Below are 18,354 nucleotides of genomic sequence, written 5' to 3' on the forward strand. Positions count from 1 at the left end.
AAGAATGCCTTCATCTGCAAGCAAATGCAGGGGTTAGCCCAGAGGCTGGATTGTCACCTGTAAAACTTTAATCCTTCATACAGAGTACAAAAGGCAGCAAACATGCTGCCAGGAAAACCTTCCTCTGAAGCACCATAATCCTGGCTGCTCATCAGAAAGAGCTCTTGGCTGAAAAGTGTGTGCAATGTTTCATTCACCATCTGCCTTCCTTTTTAAAGAGGGTAGATGGAGAAATAGGCTGGGTTTGGGATGTTGTATCAGGGAGCAGATTGGCTTGAAGACCAATATTAACCTAGCTTTGCTAATCTAGCTAAGGAACTCCTTGGACACAGCTGCTGCTGGCAGGGATTTTCTGGATGCAGGAGCCAGCCTGGCACAGCAGGCAGCTCCATGTCCCTGTCCCGGGGAGGGACCCTGAGTCCCCCCAAGCCGGCACCTCGTGGCGGGTTCGCTTCCAGCTCCTGAGGGAAAAGCTTCTCTGGGATCTCTGCCCAAGGACTGCAGCTCCCCAGGGGAAGCCTCTGCCCAGAGCAGATCCCACAGTGTCCCACACGGGCACTTCCAGGAGCTGGGATCTGCCACGGAGCCCTCCAGGCTGTGGGCACAGCCCAGGGCATTGGCTCAGGGATTGCACTGCTCACTGCTTGGCTTTGCTGGGTTTAGTTTTGAAAACAAAACCCTCTGGTCGCTGCAGCAGCACGAGGTGGTGAAGCTGCTGTTGCTGGCACACACCAGATCTCCTGCTGGATGGGAAGGGACTGGGGCTGGCACTGCTTGGTTACTGAAAAACTCAGACATTTCAAGTCACATAAGGCCTGGGCCTTGGAACAGACACTTGGAACAGACACATTCCCAGCAGCCCTTCTCCCTCTCAGGGGAGCAAACAGTGAGGAACAAGCAGTAAGGAGACAGGGGGAAAATTCAGCATTAAATGCAAAATCCCCAAGTCTCTTCTGAGTCAATTAAGAAAAAAAAAAAAAATTTTTTTCTTTACATTGGCAGCAACCTGCTCAGAAAAATTTATATTCCCAAATCCCCTCTGGCCCCAGGAATGACCCCACAGGTCAGAAGAGCTCCTCAAGGCATAAACCTGGTTGTTGCTTGCAGGAGGTTGGCTCCTGAATCATATCAGCTCCCTACTTCTTTTTTTTCTTTTTCTTTTTTTTTTTTTTTTCTTGCCAGGAGACTGCAACTTGCCTGAAGAAATGAAATAAACATCGAGCATTTGCCAAAGTACTCCCACCACTTGGAGCAGTTTGTTTTTCAGAACATTCACTGCCAGACTGCTGAATGGGAAACAGAAGCAACAGGAGAGCAAAATCTCTCCTTCAAACATTTCTGAAGAGCTTATCACATTAGCAGTGAGATCTTCACAGCCCTTTGGTTTTTTGCTGAATGGAAGTGGAAAAAAGATCACATCTTTCCTTTAAAACCCAAGTGAACAAAATGGGAAGTTTGAACAAACCTAGAAAATTGAGAGCTGCTTCTACAGTCATCACTGATTTCAGCAGGGATTGAAGATGCTTAGTGAAAACTGAGAGAAATCCCTGACAACAAAATCTAGTTGAAATATTGTATAAATATCTAAAAACAATACATTGTCAACAAAAGGGAAAATTAAGGTTGGAAAATCATGATTGTAAACACTGAGGGGCTGTAGGAAGTGAAGTTCACACAACAGCCCAGAGGTAAATTCTAAACAGCCAAACCACAGAAAACTCATCAACAGCAAAGAAAAAGGTATCTTTAAAAGCTTTATTAAATAATACAGATTTAAATAATATAGTCCAGTGCTAGATTCTGAACAGCCAAACCACACGAAAATTCAAAATAAAGGAGTCTTAAAAAGTTTTAATACAGATTCAAATGATTATCTACATCCAAACTGACCTCTTTAAGTAGTACAAGCACTTAAGGCACAATTTCTCCAAAACTAGCCAGCAAGTTAAATAAGACTCAATACAGTTACATGTAACAATCCTTTTGTTTTTAACACTGTGTGAAACCAAAACTCTATGCCGTGCACTGGGTCTGCATTCCATTCACCTATTTGCCTGCATAGTTCTGCACACAAAGTATTTTGCATGAAGTGTTTTGTAATTTCACTTTCCTCATGGTCCTTAGGAGAGTTCAAACAGCCAGAGTTATTCACAGTTAAAATTGGGATGCTTGTTATATGTAAACAAAACCCGGATCTGATAGCTGCAAAACCCTGCTTACAAATAAAAGTGACTGGGATGTGATTCTATTCTCAAAATAAAGCATTCCTACCAGAAGAAAGGTCCACTTAGAAGGCACATGCTTTCACATTCCCAGTTCAAAAAAGTGCTTACAGTACCAAGGAATACTGCAGTTGTACCCAAAGGAAGCCACACTAAGTTGTGGGTTTCTTTTCTTCCTTTTTTAATTGTTGTTGTAAGAAAAATTCCAAATTATTCACAGTTGTTCCAGCATTCCTCATGCTAAACCAGCATATTGTGCTGATGAATCCCAGTGTAAGGCTAAACATAAGAACACTTATCAGTGCAATACATTCCTGAGGTTTTGGAACACAAAATAAAAACTAGTTCTTCAAAATATACAATCCTTCATATTTTTGGCTCATATTTCGTCTATTTTTCTAATTTCCCTTTAAAAAAAAATTCATTAGAAAGAAATCTAATTTTTAAAAAGTAAATTAAAATTGTTATCACTCTAACTTAGATCTAACTTCTAGTTGCTTGAAGAGTGCACGAAAGCCAGATTAGCATGAACACTGCTTTTTGTGCAGGCAGCAAAAAACAACAGATAAAACAAGCTTTTGAGAGTTGAAGCACTAAGGTTAAAAAAATAGCCTCGAAGAGCCCTAAATATTAAAAAAATAAATAAATTAAGGACCTAGTTATATTGCAGAGCAAACCTGAATTGCATCCTGGCTGCTGCAGGTGCTGGGCTTGCTAAGGCAGTGCGCTGTGTGCTTGATTTCTCTGCAGCAGCAGCAGGAGCCCGGCGTGCTGCCCCTAGCGAGAGGCGTAGCCCGTGCTCCAGAGCGGGGCCGAGGGGCTCGTCTGCCTGCTGGAGCCCTGGGAGCTGAAGGAATGTGCAGGGGACACCAGGGAACCTGGAATGTGGCAAGGAGAAAGCAGCAATCAGGGAATGGGGGAGAGGGAGCAAACCAGGAACTGCTCCTGATCATCTGCTGAGCACCGGCAGTGAGTCTGATCATCCATTCCAAGTGCAATCACCCCTTTAGCTTAGTGCCTCTGGAAAATGTATCTTGCAAGTATCACAACTCTGTGGGTCTTCCTGCTCAGGACTTTTCAAGTCTGAGAGGGGCCCAATACATTTCCCCTCAGCAAGTGACATTCACTTGAATTTGCTTTGCTTTATCTGGAGCATCAGGCACTTGTGTTTACAACCAGGCCTACAGCTCACTGTAACCTAAACACATCTGTAAGAATGGGAATTATTTTTTGTTGCCACTCTTGATTACAGGTCTTCCTACTTTCAATTCCAGTGCAATGACCAGACTAATCAATTAATTCACTTCTGACTGGGTGATAGCTGCTTACTGTTAGGGGTGTGCTGAAGACTCGTCCTTGGGTGGAATACTGGCTGATTGTGCTGTTCATTTGGCGAGAAAAATGCATGGTAGGCTGCAAGACAGTTGAAAAACAAACCAAAATCATTTCCCATGCCAATCATTCCTTTATATCTTACAGCTAATACATTGTAAGAAGCTACAGAAAAGAAAATACTTGTGTAATCTTTCCTTCTCTTACCTATGATCATAACAGCTGTCCCTGCTAAGAGTGCAAAAAGCGTGAAGATCATCACCTGGTAAGACTCAACAAACTGCTGGAAGAGACTGGCTTCATCTGCAGAATTGATTAAGAGGAGGCAATATCAAGTTAGAAAGAGCATCTTCTCCAATCTGGTTTAAGAGTTAATCTCATGAAGACCAGAGAAGCTAAAAGTTTCTTCTAGCATATGAAGTGCAGAGCTGAACTTACATCTCATGGGTGCAGTGGTTCTGTCAGCCAGGTAGATCACTGTGACTGGGATGGTGATGGACTGGTCTGTCATGGGACTGGAGACAGTCAGAGAGGTGGACAGGGAGCCCTGGCTGGGAACTCTGGGATCAGCCAGGCTAACAGTGTACACCACGTAGCTGGGCAGCCCGTAGGACTTCTCCTTCTCCTGCACCTTCACTGCTGGGGACTCACACGTCACCTGCACCGGGAACATCCAACCTGACACAGACTGCTGGGCACAGCCCAGCACAGCTCCATCTTCCAGGCCAGCTGCAGCAATCATTCCACAGAAACACAGAGCAATTCACCACTCCAGAGGAGTCAGGTGTACCTTTACAGTGACACCTGCAGCATTTCTCCCTGCCTATTGCCAAGGGTGCCCCTTTCACCTGCCCTTTCCACAGGTCTGGGCAAACCCCACACAGCCAAAATCCACAGACCCTTACTGGGCTGTGTGAGCTGTGGGCAGTCACACACAGATTTGGGCAAGAGTCCCCCAGCCACAGGGGTCAGGCAGGTTTCTGCTTCCTGACCCACAAACTGCTTAACACATGTCAGGCTGCATGCCCAGGTGAGCCTGGCATACCTGTACTACCCCAAAACCCCAGGGCCAGGCTGCACACCCAGGTGAGCCTGGCATACCTGTACTACCCCAAAACCCCAGGGTCAGGATGCACACCCAGGTGAGCCTGGCATACCTGTACTACCCCAAAACTTCAGGGCCAGGCTGCATGCCCAGGTGAGCCTGGCACACCTGTATTACCCCAAAACCCCAGGGCCAGGCTGCACACCCAGGTGAGCCTGGCATACCTGTACTACCCCAAAACCCCAGGGCTGGGCTGCATGCCCAGGTGAGCCTGGCACAGCTGTACTACCCCAAAACCCCAGGGCTGGGCTGCATGGGCCCCTGAGCAACTGAGTGAGTGAGTGGCATCCCATGTCAGTGCGCTGGAACACGAAGAGCTTTAGGGTCCCTGCCAGCCCAAACCATTCTGGGATTCTGTGGAAAGTGAAAACTGAGGAAGAACACCTTCCAAGATGAGCATGTCCAAACCATCTCAGGAACAAACCTTGACACAGTAAAGATGGCAGGGAGTGCCTGGCATTAGAAAGCTGCATGTGGCAGCTCCAAACGCTTCCAGCTGTGCTGAGATCCTTCCTGGGAACGCACTCACCTCCAGGCTGTCCAGGACTTCGGTGTCCCCGAAGACCTTGAGGACAGAGCTCACGTCCTGGTTGCTGAGCAGCATCTCAGCCTGGTCAGCGTAGAACCAGCGGCTGAAGGGCAGCTCTGTGCCCAGCTGCTGGCCGGGCACGGCGCCGCCCCGCAGCGCCGCCGTCACCCGCAGCGCCGCTCTGCTCCTGCTCAGCTGCTTCAGCTGCTTGTCGGTCAGGCTGTGCATCCTGATGGAGCACGTGTAGTGTCCTGCACAACGAGACAGCTGGGCTGAGAACTGCTCACCTTCCAGGGCTTTTCTCCAAGCATGGTGACACTGCTGGGGCATCTCCAGAGAAAAGCTGGAAAGGGAGGTAAAGCTCCACAGCACAAGGTTGAGTGCATAGATGGATTGGGACAGTGTGTCTGTTGAGTCAAACATCATAATCCCAGCACTACAACATAGGAATTACTCCTTGTCCCAAACTGAACATCGTGAAAAAAACACTATGCTGGCAACTCTGGATGATTCAGATACCCTTTCAGGGCCTCCCTGGAAAATCACCCCTTAGATAAGAAATCCTTCCTTAGAATGACTCATGCTAGAGAAATGTTCATCCCCCTGCAGACCCTGCATTATCTTTTAGAGCTCTAATTGGTCCCTTCTCAATCCTCTAAGTAATTGGTCACTTTTTCACCTAAAACCTTAAAGTAGTTGAATAGTTTTCAAATCTGTAACATTATTGGTCCATCTCCCAAGGCACCCCAACCCTATAAAATCCCCTTTGATACTCTATGTAGGCAGATTGCTGCCGGACCTCTTCGTAGAAATAAAGTTGCCTGCAGAACCTCTGTGCAGCTCTCCCAGATCTCTTTTTCTTAGCTGGCTAAGAAAGCACTGCAAGCAAAATGAAATCACAAAAGAGCTGACAGCCTCAGCCTAGGCCTTGCTTGCACTTTGTGGCTGAAGTCTGGCCAAAGAAACCAGGAAAGGCTGTTCCATTCAGAACATTTTATCCGGGCTTGTTGTGGCAGCCTGGGGCAAAACCCCTGCCCTGGCAGCTACAGGTAACTTCCAGTCACATTTTATTTTAATATGCCACTGAGACTCAGTTGCACGTTGAACATAACATTCATGCTAATACTGAAAGGCTTTACTGAAAACAAGACAGAACATCCTATTTCATATTCTTTTCAACTAGTGTTAAAATTTTAGCCAGCTACGATCACCGTCATCAAGTCTGTGAAGATGTAGTTTATTTATAAAAGTTCCTTTAAAAGTTATATATTCACCATGTTTCTAGTCTCATATGGGACCAATTAGTCTGTTAGTAGCAGTAAAGGTAGTAAAAACTTCCCAGAGAATGGAAGATAAAAAGCATCAGTAACAAGGAGAACTTGCCAGGTGCATGTTGTCCCCTTATTTTCTTCCTCTAGCTAAGTAACAGAGACATATGCAGACTAGAATAGGGACTTACACAATAGGTGCAGGATGAAACTAACAGATAATTAATGTTCTTTACATACAGTCCATGGTGGTTTGGTTCTGTTCTAAATCATGCTATACTTTCAAAGAGTTAACACATTTTGTAGACTTGACAATTTTATTTCCACTGCCATAGTGTCTGGTAATTTATCCCTTTTTAAGACCCAGTTCATGATGTTTTAGGGGCACATTCTACTTTTGGAATACTTGTCACCTGATTGCTCCTTTGCTTCTCTGACTTAATACAACAACTCTGAAAAACATGAAGTGGGCTGCCATTGACTTCTGGCTTTCTCTGAAAGCCAATACAAGATTTTGTCACAGGCAGAAAACCTACTGAAACAAGAAGTGCCCATATGAACAACTCACTGAGGCCTGAGGTCCTACACAGCACAGCCCAGAGGCTTCAGAAGGAAAGAGAGGAAGTTTAAATTGGATGCTGGGAATGAATTCCTCCCTGTGAGGGTGGGCAAGCCCTGGCACAGGGTGCCCAGAGAAGCTGTGTCTGCCCCTGGATCCCTGGCAGTGCCCAAGGCCTCTTCAAGCTTGGATGGGGCTTGGAGAGGCCTGGGACAGTGGAAGGTCCCTGTCCAGGGCTTTAAGGTACCTCCAACCCTACCCATGATGCTGGGATTCTGTGGAATCTGCTGAACCAAAGAGTTTGTGTTTGTCTGCAGCATGGCATCTTGTCACATCTTACCTGAAACTGCATCAAATCCAGGTTCTGCCACAAAAATATCCTGTGCTGGGAAGTCAAAGGCATCACTGTTGAAATCCAGATGGCAACTGATAAGGGACTGGGGCTGCAACTCAGCAATGGCTTCAGTCTGAGCAGGTGAACACTCCCCTAGGGGAAAGGAAAAAAATAATCTCTAATTAATTACAAAATAAAATTGTAACTAATTAAGTTGAATTAATTAAAAGCAAAATCATGGCTTGTAGTATTGGTTATTCTACCACCTTCTGAAATTGTTCCACAAAGTTATGAAGATCTTAAAATAGTTGGAAATCACAATCAGCTGTCCTTGCTCAGGTCTAATCCCAGAGAGACAGCAATGAAAATTTTATATGTTGTGGGGTTTTCTTGACAGGAATAATTTATTTACAGGAAAGAATAAGCTGGAGAGAATTTTCTGCTCAGATGTCTCTTGAATAACTTACCTGATCTTGGGAGCCTCGAGTTAAATCCTGGAAAGATCATTTTTTGGTAGGCTAATAATTTACATATGGTAAAATAAAATATTTTTGGGAAAAAAGCTAATTGTTAAGCTAGAAGCTAAAGAGATCTGTAATCACACAAAATACAGTTTATTAAATAGAGGACACAATATGATGTTTAATCTTTATATTGATTGTAACTGGTGATAAGTTCTGTAAAAGATTTAAGTATGTTAACTAAGTAAGAAAATGTAACAACTCCAAGAAGACAATTGCAATTAAATATATAAGCAATTAGATGATTGCCCATTAACTGTTGTTTATATGATCAAAAATGGCACTTCTATTGAAATCTACTGATTTTCATAGTTGTGAAATATCAATAGTGCCCCAGAACACCTTCCAAATTCTGTGCCATGGCTCCTAGAGCTCCTGGAACTCTAGAAAGGCATTTGAGGTTCTGGGGGATCTTGTTATTCTTAAACAACAAACAAAATCCCCATAAGACAAACCAAAGCATCATGAATCCACAAACACACAATAAACTATCAACATAAATATTTTTAATCATACCTTTCAAATTTTTGTTTGTTTCCCCAATTGAAACAATGACTTTTGAGGCTGCTACTCCCTGCAAGCTTGTCTGCATGCCACTGGCATGCATTGCTGTGGTCTTCTGAGGTGCATTAATCACAATCTGAAAAAAGGATGAAACACATTGTTACCAAAAACTCTTTCAACAAATAAAAATTAAGGCAAAACCAGACTGGATTGGTTGTGAAAGACTCCACGAGGTGATGTTTTTCTTTGAAATCCCACATTTCTCTAATATTAGAAACTGCCTTTCCAAGCAATTTAAGCTAGCAAAAACATTCTGTCTTCCTACCCAACCCCCAGAAGTTAATATGCATAAAGCCCTATGTCTAAATTTAATTTAAAAAGAATGTCTAGTGCTTATGCTGGCTGATGCAGTGAATTGTGTCAACAGTAGGATTGCATTGCAGATAAACAAAATAATTTAATGGAGTAGTTCTGATCAGTGATGCATGGCACAACACTTGAGCAAGTGCTTACTGGCATCTCCTCCTGCAGTGAAGCTTCATTCACACTGCAGGCACACTCAAAAACTGGTTAGCACCTGGAAACAACTTAGCCAAAAAAGGAGTCAAAATATATAGTGTAAGAACAGCAGAGGTGAAAAATCAAAATTGTTGTGCTACATCTTCCTCCTTAGCACAGATGTTTAAAAAAAACCATGATGTTTTTGGACACATACCAAATACTTCCCAACCATCTGTATTTCTAAAATAACATTTCTAAATATTTATAACAACAAAAAAAAAATCCCATAGAATACAGTTTGGTGAGGGTCCACCTCAAACAAACCAACCTCAGCAGGAATGGAACAGTGCCTCACCTCTCTGTAGGTTTTCAGTAACCCAGGGATCTCATAGTAGACAGTGACCACCCCAGAATCCCTTGCCAGGGACACACCAGTCTTGGAGTCCACAAGAAGAAGAGCACTTGAGGAGGAGCTCCACATGCCTGCGTGGCCTGGAAAATATCACAGGGGCACTGCTCAACACCAACTGCAGCACTTCCTGGGCACTCTGGTGCCTGTGAGTGCCACTGGCAGGCAGGGCACACACCTCCCAGTGCCAGGAACCACTCTGGTGCCTGTGAGTGCCACTGGCAGGCAGGGCACACACCTCCCAGTGCCAGGAACCACTCTGGTGCCTGTGAGTGCCACTGGCAGGCAGTTATTCTGACACAGCACATTAATAGCAGCAGTCACACAGTGAGTACAGGCAGTCCTGACTCTGCAACAGTCCCACAGAAACAGGCCTTCCCAGCTAATGGAACAGTAGTATCTGAAGTGTGATGCTCAGGAATTCAGTACAAGAGACATATTGCACGGTGCAATTAAAATTAGAGAAGCTGATCTAACCTATTTTTATCATTAACAAGAACAGTGACATTTGATTCTGAACAAACATGATCAATTATACATTTAGTTTTGCTGAGAGTGAGCCAGAGGCACGCTCACAGCTCAGAGCTGCTGCCCCCACAGCTGGAGGCCCTCACCTTCCTGGGCTGTCAGCGAGGTCCTCAGGCACAGGACATCCCCCACCACCACATCTGGGAGCTCTGGGAAGATGGCATGCTGGACAGGCAGTGGGATGTAGTCTGCAGTGCCACTGTGCTCTGCATCCCACACCCTGAGCAGGGTCAGCCCCACGTTCACAGTCCTGACCACAAAGGTGTTGTTGGCGGCTCCCTTGGCGATCTGCACGAAGTCATCCCTGCACACAAACAGAAAGCAGCCTTGCTAAGGGCATTATTTCCCCAACAGGAGAGGGATCAAACTCTTCAGATGGCTGTCTGCCTGTTTTCAGCAATAGCCATCTGATGAAATCTGCAAAGTGAGGAAATCATTAAAATTATTTAAGTGCCACTGAGGCCATTTTCAGTTCTCAGTTCACCACTATGCTGAGGAAATACAGAGATTGTAATTATGCATGAAAACTATTTCTTAATTGTGAGAATTGGAGAGCTTTAGAATGACATGATCTGACTCTTTTCCCTTTTCTCAAGGGAATCAGGAAGCCAAGAAATCTGAACACCAATATACAACTTTCCAGACATAACAATGCCACTGGATTGCCAGTTCTGGTATTTACCCAAATTCAGCAAGGTGCTCTGCAGAAAACAAGCCGTGTTTCAGTAACAGCATAGGTGATATTTTACTGAAGACCACAGGAGGCTGCTTCACAACACTTATCCTGTGAGGCAGAGACCAAAAGGCCCTTTGAGGTTTGTCCCTGCTGTGGGAAGGTTGCACAAGCCTTTGGAGGAGAGAGCCCCTGATCCAGAACGTTCCCCACCTTACATAAGTGCTCAGTGAGTCAGTGGAACACAGCAGCACTGGGAGAGGCAGATGCTGATGGATCCATGGTTTCTCTGGGCCCCTGCTGCATGCAGGGGATGATTCAGAGTCCCAGAGCAGAGCACAGCTCCTGCAGGCCCCGCTGGGATCACACTTATCTGGGCAGCTTTCCATGGCTGGGCAGTATCAATTGCTAACTGGAACTCTTTTTCCTGCCACCGCCTCTGAAGGCAGCAGACACAAAACCTTTGCTTTGCTAATCCCAGCCCAAGCTGATCCTCATTTGGTATCTTTGGAACAACCTTTGTTCTGTGTGTGCCTGGCCTTTTTTTGCTCTCTGTAATTACCACCGGTGACAGACACTCACCTGTTGGTGGCAAAGTTGAGTACAGCGTTGTGTGAATGGAAAGTATCTCCAGAGTTATCGTGGAATTGGACTGCAAATGTCAGTGTCACACCCAGGGGCAGGGCCAGCAGTGCCTCTTTGTTCTGGGTGAGCAGAACAGGCATCATGGAGATCCTGAGGTAGGAGATGGGGCAGACCTGCAAAAACACCAGCAGTGAGAAGATAAATTGATTTTTACAATGCCCTTATAAAAATAATCTAAAAGAGTTCTCATTATGTAAATATCCAGAGCTGCCTTTATGAGCCATTTGCATTTAGCCATATGCCAGGACTAACATGTGAAGCTATTATCAGTGTCTCCATTTCACAAGTTGAAAGGGGCCTCTGACACTGTCTAGTCCAAACCCCCAGTGAAGCTGGGTTACCCAGGGCCAGCTGGCCAGGACCATGTGCAGCCAGCTCTGGGGCATCTCCTCAGATGGACACTCCACAGCCTCCTGCAGGCTGTGTTCAACAGCCACCCCAGTGAAAAGTGCTGTCCTGTGTTCAGACAGTGTTTCCTGTGTGTTCCCCTTGCCCTGTCATGGCTGACAAAAGCCTGGCTCTGTCTGCTTTGTACCTTCACAGTTGGCATTTCTTAGCCCTTTTTTTCTAGTGCCACTGGGAACTGACAGAAGCAATAATCCTGTAGAAACATACATCACACACAGACTTCAGAGAACACATTACTATCCTATCAATTCAAACTGTTAGGATTCCCTGGGTATGCAAGAGAACAAGTGGCCCCTAGACCTCTCTCCTAATAATTCCTGCAATAAAAGGTGCAATTCATTGCCCAGTATTAGAAGAGTAACTGAGGAGGTACGTGTGAGGAAGGGGATGGAATGTCACTGCTGCCCAGCTGCCCTGCACCAGGTGAGAAACCCAAGCTGTTTCAGGCAGAGCTGGCAGCTGACAAACCCTGAGGGGCCAGCAAGCTGAGCTCTGCTCCCTCAGTGCCTCTCCTCAGCCAAGACAGAAGTTGGGAACTGCTCCAAACTCCTCAGGAGAGTCTGCTCCATTAACCATATGTGCACACCCCCACGCTTCTGCAGGAACACTCCACTGAAGAAAGGTTTTCTGAAGACAAAGACTTGACAACCTATTCTTTTGGCTTTTAAATAGCATATTACTGCTCTTGATTAACTTACCTAGGTTAACAAGCAAAATCACCCAAAAAAATAACTATATCTGCTCTTTTTGTTACAGCTGTTGGAAAATAAATAATGGATGGATAGAGGAAGCAAAAGCCCTCAAATACATTGAGAAAACTATTTTAAAAGAAGGCCTCAAGCTTATCTTCTAGAAAAATCCCTTTATTTTCCTGACCTAAGAGGCTCAGCTAAAACATAAAACTCTGCTATCTGAAAATGTACATGTCAGAACTTCAAAAGGAAAGGACAAATTTGGCCTCAAGCAAAATACATCTTTGGTGAATCAAAAAAAAAATAAAAAAAGTGGCTATAATATCAGTATATCCCACTGTCTGCTCCACAGGCTGGTTTTATCAGTTAAAATCTCCATGCATACAGATCCCTGCCCAGCAAGCTGTGGTTACAAGCCAACAGAAACCCCATTTCCTTGACACATTATCAAGCTTGCTTTACTTTAAAATCTCAGCAACTGTCCCACAAGGGACAACTGCTAAATTTAATATTGATGAAAACAGCCTTTTACTGTTAAAGCATCTCAGGTTTTGAAGTACTTTTTTTTTTAATTCAAGAAAAAATAAAATAAAATAAAAATTAAAATAAAAATTAAAATAAAAAATAAATAAAATAAAATAAAATAAAATAAAATAAAATAAAATAAAATAAAATAAAATAAAATAAAATAAAATAAAATAAAATAAAATAAAATAAAATAAAATAAAATAAAATACTGAGTGCAGTAGTTCAGGCAAGTGCTGAGCTTGGTCCCATGCTAAGCTCACTGTCATCCTTCTTCCCCCACCCTCCCTGGCTTATGTAAGAGCCCTTCTTTGAGCCAAGTTCAAGGTCTAAGTGTGAAGTGATGCTGCTGCAGCAGTTTGGTTCTTAATTGTGTAGACCTGTAAATAGACAACACAAGATCTTATGAAACAAGGACAGAGTGAAGGAGAGAGCTTTGCCTTAGAATGACACAACAGATTCAAACTCATCTCCAGCTCTGCCACAAGTTTTCTGACATGACTTTTGGCAAAACCCCTCAAGCTCTCTCAGCTCTTCAGCCACAAAATGAACTGTTTAACCTCATGAGGTTAAAAATATCATTTCCATATTTCCATAAAGGCACAACAGTTGTAATAAGTACAGGAAAACAAATGAGCTGTAGATGGTGCTGAACTGAGATAGATGGGTCCTACTACAGAGAGCTTTGTATCACCATCCTGAGTACAGGACAAACTCACACAGGGGGATCTGACCAGTCCCACTGCACGCTGACTAAAGGCCATTTGAGCCACCCCCAAACCCATCAGACATCTTTCACTTGCCAAAGGGAAGAAATAAGGTCATGTGTAACAGAGCTGGAGAATTCACTGCCACCACCTCACAGGAGGGGTGGCTTTAGTGACACTGGGTCCCCATTTCCTGTTTCATTCCCCACCCAGGAGGACAGATCCACACACACAGGCAAAGCTGAACATCATGGGAAATACCAAAATTCCAACTAAAAAAAAAAAAAATCCACTGAGCCACTTCACAGAGATTACAGGAGTTAAACTTAGAAATGACTTAAAGCACTCAGTTGTACATCTCTCTCCTGTAGCTGGGCAGAAGGAAGATGCTGACACTAAAAAGGGACAGCAGGAAGGGAAGCAGTGGGTATCTCAAGGCTCATATTGCCAGATGCAGGAAGTTCTTGGCTCAAGGTTTTTTTGAACAGAGATGATGGCCATACATTCCCTGGTGTCCCACAGTTCAAAGCTCAGAACTAGTAATTCCTACACTACTCATTTTTCAGAAGTGAAGTTCAAGAAGTGCAGCCAACAATCCCTGCTGCAGTAGTGAAGATGCACTTGAGGAAACTGCAGTGGAAGAGAGCTGACAGTACCTTAACAGCAGCTATGATGGTCTGGTTGATGCCAAACAACTCTTGGGAAATCACTTCAATCGTTGATGAGCCGATCACAGACCCAGAGACAAGGAATCCTCTCTCGTCGATTGTCACAACAGGGACTTTGTCTGGCCCATCCAGGACACGGTAACTCAGCGAGGCCACTCGGTCCCTGAAGAGAAACAAAAGGTAGGGAACCCCTTAAATGTGTAAAACCATATTTAGGGTCTCTTCCAACACAAACCATTCTGTGATTCTATGAAACTAAGGGCTCCCTCCCCCTAAAATGTAAATGCCTCTAAAGCTTTGCCCTCAGTTTGTGTCCTACTGTCTCTATCTGCCCATTATTATGCTAGGAAAATGACATTTCAAGCTGGATATGAGTCTAAAATGTCAGTCTTTGAAAAGAGATTATGTAAAAAGAGTTTCTCATTTGGAAATGACATTTTAATCTGAAAATACAGCCATAACCTCTGTGTGAGAAATACACAGAATTATATTCCACAAAGCCTCAATCACCCATCAAAACCTCTACAGGAAGCAGGATACTGTTTTAACTGGCTCAGCAGCTTTAAAAAAAGGATCTGAAAGTTCCCAATATTGAATGAATTTTCCAGTTACAACCTAATAGAAGATTTGACAAAACCCAAGAGAACAGGTAAGATACCATGAACCAGCAGATAAGTTGTGTATTAAATGGATGTACAGTGACACTGAGAGACTGAAGCAGCTCCCTTGAAAACAACTGCCCTGCAGTTCAGATAAAGGGGTGACAAAAGCCACAGTATGGAAACTGAGCACTGACCTGTTGGTCCGAAGTTTAATAAAGGAATTTGGTGACATTAAGATATGCTCTGCTTCTGTCTCTGGAGTGACTAGTTGAAGTTGTTCAAACACCTGGTAAGTAAGAGGCATTTTGGTCTACTGTTGTGTGCAGACAGTTTAATTATTGTTAGAAGTGTAACTTTATTTAATCTTCAAAACAAACAAACAAACAAAACCAAACAGAACTGTAACTTGCTTTCTTCTCTTGTGTAATATATATGGTAAAACAAGACAATTGAACATGAATATTTGAGAATGGAGAGCCAGTATCTTCTACAAGTTTTTCTGAAGAGCATTTATTTCCAGGGCAATGGCTAAACTAAGAAGCAGCATGAAAACAGAAGATTTCTCAAGGGAAAAGATATTGGGAACCCCATATTCACCAGGGTTACTTTAGACTCCCCCTGCCCCCATGTGCCCATGAACTGAATGAGCCCAAATGAGGAGCATTATACAAACAAGAGTAAGGGCTCAAAGATAAACCAAAGCTGGAGCTACTCCTGCATTTCAAATTCCTGACTTCAGATGCAGACTTCAATCCAGTTCTGAAGGAGATACTTAAACATGAACTGTGTACAAAATCATCCTACCTGAATTTGGATTTCATCAGACAGTTCTCTTGCCATGTTGTAGAACTGGTTGGCTGCAGCATCAAGGACCTTCACTACAACTTTCAGGCCTGTCCTTCCCTTTACTCTGCCATGAACATCCACTGCAAAGTTGTAGTTTGCAGGAAGCTGAAAAGCAGCCTTGGACAGGAGAAAGGGATTAAAGTTGGACTCATGGAAAGCCCAGACGTTGGCACAGAGGTGCTGACAACTGATCCTGCATTTAGAGGCAGTAGAGGCAGCAGAGGCAGCAGTGTTCCCTGCACTGCCCTGCTGTGGCTGTTTCCTTTTCCCAAGCTGCACACACATGCACTACACACACACACAGAGCTCACCTCACTGTGCCTTGTCCTGACATCCAGAGTGTCCCTCTTGCTGACAGACCAGTGGAACGTTAACCCTGGCACAGCATTGCCAAAGGAGAAAGGAGTCTGAGTGCTGGTGATGCCCATGACATAAACTGGCATCTGCAAAGAGAGAAACCGCCCTGCTTAGGTAATGCCAGTATGCAAACCACACTCCTGCCCATAGCAAAGAGAATTAAAATTCACTGATCAAGAGATGGGGGTCTCTCATGAAGAAAATGATTCCTCCCAGAGCTGCAGTGCTGTCCCCAGATGATGTGACAGGAACGGGCACAAGCTGCCGTTCCAACACACGAAGGCAACAGACGTCAGTCCCAAACAACTCACCTGAGTACCAACTTTCATCCGTGTAATGGGTGCCCGAATCCTCACAGCTGTCAGCTGTACCACCTCAACTTCCACCTTGTCCTGGGAAGCAGGAAGGGAAGACAATGTAAGCACTTGTCAAAGAGAAACCAGATTTTACTTCCAGGCTGTACAGCCCCTATTTTGCCATTATATAATCACTGCTGCCACATGATTTGTGTGACTCGTCAGAGAAAATACAGATGGACAAGTTCAGCAGGAATGTAAAAAACTGAAAAGGATTAACTTTTGATTGACAGGCATTTTAAAATGCCCCCTAAATTGAAAATACAAATCCACTCAAAATTGCTGATGACATGAATGATGGAGCTGAGAGGTGAGAGACAGCAGTGGACAAGATTACAGGGGGCCCCAGCAGAAGGGGGATGAAGAAATCCAGGAGGTAAAGGAAGATGTGGAGAAGAGTTAGAATGAAATGAGGATTGCAGAGCACCAAATGGGACAACGGAGAACAAAAGGATGATGCGTGACTCTGATATCTCCTCTTCACATATCCAGACATTCCTGACAGATTTTATTCCTGCTATATACTGGGGAGGAAAGGTCAGATCTGGACCTCACTGGCAGAAGATTTACCTTTCAAGTTCACTTTGCCTCCCGTCACACTAACAGGGCAGACTGCTGCCCACGCATTAAAAAGCAAGAGATTTCTTGATATTTTATTTTTTAAAAAATTATTTTGTGTCCTCTTGGCCTGTGCTGTCACCTTTCAAGCAGCAGAGCTTTGTGGTTCACAGAAGCTGTGCTGACCTGAGCTCAAAGGCAGAAGTCATAAGATCTGGCCCAAGTCCTGTTGTTCTGAGTCTCATGCAAGTTTCAGGGACTTGTGCTCCCTTGCAGGCCTGCTCACCTCCTTCACACTCAGCTGCAGGAAAATCTAAGGACACAGATTCTGATGGGAGTATCAGGGATTCACTGCTTGGACTCCTCAGATGGGTTCAGAACACAAGGGATGACAGGGCTCTATAGAGACTGCTGCAGCTTATGAGACAGTGTGGGATTTTTTCAGAAACAGCTGCCCTCTGGATCCTCCTGACCTAAGAGGGAATGCAGTCAAGTACAACCTTCTGCTGTTCTTAAAGGCTTCTTTAGATGGGCCTTTCTAGATGCACTAACCAATCCTGAAGATACCAGACTGGTCATAAAGCCTCCCTGGTTATCTGGGAGACTCTGGTTTAAGGCACAGCAAGATTCAGCTACCTGTTCAAAGTACCACCTGTGCCAATACCTGTGTAAGTTCATAGGCCAGGGAGTAAGGAAGGAAAGCAGGGAAGTGCCCGAGGTAACACCGCTCAGGCAGAATGACTCTGTGTCCCCTTTCAGAGCCAGAGCCATGAGTCAGAGAGCCCCTGTCAGCCCCCAACAGCACAATAAACATTACCTGGGACACCACCACAAGCTTCTCTGTCTCTGCATCAACAGCCTGCAGCACTCCTGTCACCACCCCGCTGCCAATGGCCACTCCTCTGACCAGCCCAGAGCTGTTCACTGCCGCAATGTGCTCGTTGTCGATGGAGAAAATGATGTTGGAGAGAGGCTGGGGGCCTCCTTCAGCAGTGATCTGTCACAACAGCACACACAACAGCTCATGAATCCTTCAGATAGCTCTGGTCACCATTACAGGGCACACCCTTTCTGCTCAGCACCACAGTGACTTCAGTGCTGCCTGCACCTTCCCAGGGCAGCTCAAGGATTATTCCCCCTGCACACTGGTCCTTGCAGGATGTCAGCCTGGGAAATGCATGAGCTGAGCACAGCAGTGGAACCTGTGACTCACAGGGTGTCACAGGCTGATTCTACCTCCAGTCCAGAAAACTTTACCTCCCTTTCTCTTCAGCACCCTGATGTAGAGATGTGCTCTGTGTTCCAGTTTGTACAACAAGCGCACTATGCCTAATTCCATGGAGCTGACAGATTTACTCATGCTGTGCTGGTATTTAACACCAGAAAAGCTGACACTCCATTGACAAAAGCAAACACAAATCCTTTGATTCAGCAATAGAATAAAACTGAAGCTGGCTCAAGAATGACACTGTTCTTGTCCAGAGGAGTATTCATCACAGAAACAC

General features: G+C 44.6%; 1 protein-coding gene across 1 annotated transcript in view; it reads right to left on the reverse strand.

Annotated features, from left to right (window-relative positions):
* Positions 1-1,735: 1,735 nt before the first annotated feature.
* Positions 1,736-18,354, reverse strand: part of NUP210 (nucleoporin 210) — a 49,239-nt gene continuing 32,620 nt past the window's right edge. Inside the window, exons 25-40 of the mRNA XM_056501696.1 lie at positions 17,667-17,846; positions 16,247-16,327; positions 15,890-16,021; positions 15,537-15,695; positions 14,927-15,018; positions 14,119-14,293; positions 11,068-11,243; positions 9,899-10,116; positions 9,231-9,367; positions 8,387-8,510; positions 7,356-7,502; positions 5,189-5,439; positions 3,993-4,212; positions 3,762-3,857; positions 3,552-3,635; positions 1,736-3,100 (exon numbers count right to left, since the gene is read on the reverse strand). Coding sequence (XP_056357671.1) covers positions 3,000-3,100; positions 3,552-3,635; positions 3,762-3,857; positions 3,993-4,212; positions 5,189-5,439; positions 7,356-7,502; positions 8,387-8,510; positions 9,231-9,367; positions 9,899-10,116; positions 11,068-11,243; positions 14,119-14,293; positions 14,927-15,018; positions 15,537-15,695; positions 15,890-16,021; positions 16,247-16,327; positions 17,667-17,846 — 2,373 coding nt within the window. The 3' untranslated portion in view covers positions 1,736-2,999. The remainder of the gene's footprint in view (positions 3,101-3,551; positions 3,636-3,761; positions 3,858-3,992; positions 4,213-5,188; positions 5,440-7,355; positions 7,503-8,386; positions 8,511-9,230; positions 9,368-9,898; positions 10,117-11,067; positions 11,244-14,118; positions 14,294-14,926; positions 15,019-15,536; positions 15,696-15,889; positions 16,022-16,246; positions 16,328-17,666; positions 17,847-18,354) is intronic.

This window comes from Oenanthe melanoleuca, chromosome 12 (assembly GCF_029582105.1).
Source record: "Oenanthe melanoleuca isolate GR-GAL-2019-014 chromosome 12, OMel1.0, whole genome shotgun sequence".
NCBI lineage: Eukaryota > Metazoa > Chordata > Aves > Passeriformes > Muscicapidae > Oenanthe > Oenanthe melanoleuca.